We start from the raw sequence: 4,690 nt of genomic DNA, 5'->3' as shown, positions 1-4,690 counted from the left end.
ATTAGCTTTCATTTCCTTCTTCTAAAGGAAAGTCAGATTAAATAGAATACAAGCAGGCAGTTCCTAAAAGTTAAGCAAGTTAAACCGCTCAGTGTTTGGGAACCTTGTGCCAGAGTCAGGGGGAGGGAGGCTGTTCATCCCTACCCCTTTATATGCATCAAGTCATCCCTGACTGTGTCTTAGGAGTTTGCTGTATTAGAAGCATCTGTTTCTTCAACCAGAAGAATCAGAACTTCACAGTTAGAAAGAAAAAGGAAATCGATACAACTGCCAGGCTGAACAGATAGTCTTTGATATCTCAGAAGAAGAAGCCACACATGAGGCCACCATCACATTTTCTGCCTTCAGGAAAGTAATTGTCTAACTGTGCCGAGAATGGGCTATGCCATAAGTGTCAAGCATCTTACTCTTGGGCCACAAGCTTCTATTTTCAAATTACAAATGAGCCCAGCTGAAGTTTTAGGTTGAGGGGTGAGGGGCTGGCGGGTTGGCTTGTTTACAAGTCAGTTACTGTAGCATCACATCCCGAAAGCAAATGTTTATTTTCCAAACACGAGCGTGAGGAGATCCTCCAAATGTGGAGGTCTTTGCCACTCCATCATAGCCCTAAATCCATTTGTCCCACTACTAAAGCTCATTAGCCACTTGATGTAGCACAGTCCAGAAACACCACACAGAGATCAGTTTTAGACAAAGGGACAGCATTACAACTCTTAGCTGACTCCAGTTTTTTATGTAGCAAACTTTTGATCTGATCCTGATTAGTCATTAAAGAGTTAAATACTTGCAGCAGCAGGGATTTTCCACAGTAATTAACTTTCTAATGATCAAAACCCCCTTACATTTACCCGATATTCTCTTGTCACTAATAGTTGATATTTCAGGGGTTTCTGACAAGGCTTTGTAAAGCTATTTTGAAAGTTGTGTCAGTAAGAACTTATTATTACTATCCTCAAGAAACAAATCCATTTTATTTTCAGGAAACTTGCTAACTGCTTAATGCAACAACTTCCTGCAGCATGTCCTTCTCTGAGGTGAGACTTGATTTTCTGAAGAGGCCAATTCTGACAATTCAGTTTTGGAGAAACTGTACAGCCTGACATGCACAGCAATAACTCCTATTTCACGAGTTTCTTTTCCTCTCATAATTCTCTCAACAAACTTATGTAGGACTTTTTCACCAATAAATCTGGGGGGAGAGAGACAACACACCTCAAACCTATTAATGAGAGTTATTTTGATTAATTTCTGACAAACATGTAGGACTTTTTCACCAATAAATCTGACAAATTGTTTCAAACAATCTTTGCAGAGAACTGCAAAAAACCCTCAGAACGTAACAGGCAAATGCTATCAAATGTTGCAATCGACTGAAAGAGCAGGTTAAGCACTGACATAATTCATCACCTCAACTACAGGATGACTTTACACTGCCACAATCCATGTTGGCACTTATCAAACATGCAGAAGATAAAAGGCAGCAATAGAAGTCTCAGATTTCAACACTGAAATCCACATGAATACAAGACATTTTCTTATGGTTAAAGTTGCTCTTCCAACCTTACCTTTGACAATCTTCTTAGCACAGTCATTGTATACTTGTTCCTGCGACGTGTTTGACTGGAACACACGGTCAAATATATATGGCTTAGACTGAAAAAAAAAAAAAAGAAAAAGAAAAAAAAAAAGAGATGAGTTTTTAGAAAAACCAGATGCTGTAAGTGCAACTGGAAGGAGTTTGTCCATATAGTACAGTTTAGAAGTAAACTACACTGTCTCAGCCCAATCTTCTATTTTAAGCACTTGAAGACTGTAGCAAGGAAATCAGCTTATATAGTGTTGCCTAAATCTTCACACAGTTGCTTACAAGTAAGGTGCTGAGTTAAATATATTTGGTTTCAAAGCGTTACCTAAAGAGTTCTCCAAAACTCCTCTGCCACATGACCTCAGGTTACTTGATTTACAAGGCTGTACATCCAAGAACTCTTCATTCTCTCCTACTCTGGTAGGAGGTTTACTCTGGTAAACTCAAATTATTAAAACCAGCTTATACCTCATGACACAGAGCATGTCTCTCAGTAATATTTGTTGAAAACCTCAAATCAAAAAGAAACATGCAGCACGGGAACTATTTTGCCATACATGATACCCTTAAAAAAAAGCTCCTCCCCAAGCAGAAAAGGCCATATTGGAGAAAGGAAACTTTTCACAAAAGATTCCTTTTGGAAGACACTATATGAGGAAGCTCTGATACAGATTTTTGAAAGGAATGTTGGATAGACCTTTGTTTTAAAGAAGAGATTTTCGTAACAGTTCTAAGCAGCTGACAATCCATGAGGATATGAACTGTTATGCCCATCTTACAGTTTAAATTTTTGTAGCACTTTCAGGGCCTGGTTTTCTAGGTAGCCCAGCAGACACGCAAAGTTTACAAAGGACCTAGGTCAGTTACCATTACTAAACTCTCTGCGACTGTTAAGTGTTCCATTTTGCCTAAATTTAATTCATTATCATCCTTCCCCAAGGATACTCTGGAACTGCCTCTCTGGCAAAGAAACAAGGATACCTTCCATCTTTCATCCACCCACATTTCTCTTTCCCAGCCTGACTTTCCATTTGTCTTTTAATAACATCTAACACCACACCAAACAAAGCTTTTTTAGAGTCAACACATTTATCTGTGGGGAGGCCTTGAATTCAGGAGGATGAGCTCTCTCTTGGAAAAATAATTACACCGTTCACTGCGTAAATATGTTCAAGAAACCACAAGACTCAGTAGGCAGAAACTATCCCTAAGGTGCTGAAGTTTGTCTGAACTCTTGTTTCACAGCAGAGAAAGCACAAGCCTTCTCAATTACTCACTTTAGCTCCAAATACACTTCCAAACCCCATGTTCTACAGGTAGAACTGAGGCCATTACAGACGCCAGGAGACAAACTACTAGTAAGTAGCCCTGAGGTAAGAAAATGAAGACTGAGAAGAAATTACATAAAAAGGTAAGTCACTGTAGAAAAGATGACACTAACTACACATTTGCTTTCTCATTAGCAGCTGTGGTTTAAAAAAGTCCCCAATTTCATAGATATCTATCAGCTACACTACACCCTGCAAGTCATCTTCATCACAAAACACAAATCAGATGTGTTTCATGCTGAAGTGCATATTTACATGCACTGAAATGACTCCATTTTGGAGCATCATATTTACCATTGCATGCTGAAAAAAGATAGTGAGAAAAGTGAGTGTTCAGTGCCACTGTAAATGATCCATGTGGCATTAGGATCTGTGTGTTTATACTTGTAAGTTTCAAACCCTTCATCAAATTATTGCTCCAAAAGGACATTGATGACAATTGTTTCAACTAAACTGATTTCAGAAGAATTAGGCAAAGTTCCTGGATACAGTCTGACAGTCCATGCAGCAATTGCTAGCAATACTGTTTCTCACAGATCCCAACATATCTGATCTTTGCTGTTCCCAAGAGAGCATGACAAGGGTGAGAACAGAAAAGTCCATTAAAATGCAAATATTAGTTTGCATAGCATGTTTGAATGTTTACGTGCACATCACTGTGTATTTATACATTACTACAGAACATTTCTGATGCCAAATAGCAGGAAGATACCTTGTTTAGAAAGAACTGTAGGCACAACCTGCACTAATCTGCAACCATCCAGCAACTTACAGGTATTTGCAGCAGGTTGTAAAACGTTTCCCTTCTCTAAATTTTTAAACAGCATTTCGAAGGGTTTAATCCTTCTGCCAAGCAAAGGTTGACTGAATTAATTACTCTTTTCCTATGTTAAAGAAAAATGTTAGTAATTTAAGAGTAATTTGTTGACACAGAACACTCTCCAACTGCCATTTAAATGCTTCCATAAGAGAACAGATCCAAATTACAGCATCTCATGTCATTACAGTCTCTTGTTTTACAGAGTGTTCATATAAAGAACAGCAGGTATGATGAATGCCATGGACCAGTAAATACAGAAAATGAAGCTGCAAGGACTTCACTCAGGCAGTAATGCCTTTAATTGATCTTGTTTATTTATACAGTGAAAGCTGCTAAGCACGTGACAAATTCCAATTTCCCTGAAGTTAACAACTGCTACCAACATGACCACAAAATTTAATAATCCTGGCCAAACAGGGGTCCTGTTGTGCACTTGCCACTTCTCCATCCCTTGCAGGTAGAAAATGGAATATTTGTTTACATGTTCTCAGGCTCCTAGATGAAGCCACAATACAACTTCAAAGCACTCAAAAATGCAACTACATATTTCCCTCCCAGGTCACAGTACATTATCACACCTGTGAAAATCCACACTAGAGTCATGTCCCTGCTTCATCCTCACTGAATCAATATCTAACCAAATCAGTTTAGACAAGCAGGTTCCAGGATAATTATGTTTTAAGAATACAAATTACTCCCACTCAGCATGGTTTCACATCTTTGGCATCTGCAATGCTATGTCTTATCACTTCTCTTTACAGTCTACTTTCTGCAGTAAACAAAGCTAAAACAGTATTACACAGATTACCATGCCCTAGAAAGCCTCCTCATTACCTTTAAGAGATTAATCAAGAAAGATTAAAGTGTCAGATATTTTTTCTATACCAGATGCCTTTTCTTCCCTAAGTAGTAAACAATCAGATCTAATGATGAACTGAAGACACAAAAGGTCCAAGC

At 38.4% G+C, this 4,690-nt stretch overlaps 1 protein-coding gene across 1 annotated transcript in view; it reads right to left on the bottom strand.

Moving 5' to 3' along the window:
- Positions 1–2,892, bottom strand: part of LOC103808827 (kinesin-1 heavy chain-like) — a gene marked incomplete at its 3' end in the record, with an annotated part of 6,064 nt that extends 3,172 nt beyond the window's left edge. The window contains 3 exon segments of the mRNA XM_009081632.1: positions 1–18; positions 1,566–1,653; positions 2,863–2,892. The exon segment at positions 1–18 is cut by the window's left edge and continues 77 nt beyond it. Coding sequence (XP_009079880.1) covers positions 1–18; positions 1,566–1,653; positions 2,863–2,892 — 136 coding nt within the window.
- Positions 2,893–4,690: the final 1,798 nt, after the last annotated feature.

The sequence above is a fragment of the Acanthisitta chloris genome, unplaced genomic scaffold (assembly GCF_000695815.1).
Source record: "Acanthisitta chloris isolate BGI_N310 unplaced genomic scaffold, ASM69581v1 scaffold17489, whole genome shotgun sequence".
In the NCBI taxonomy this organism is placed as follows: domain Eukaryota; kingdom Metazoa; phylum Chordata; class Aves; order Passeriformes; family Acanthisittidae; genus Acanthisitta; species Acanthisitta chloris.
This window is presented reverse-complemented; position numbering and strand designations above follow the sequence as displayed.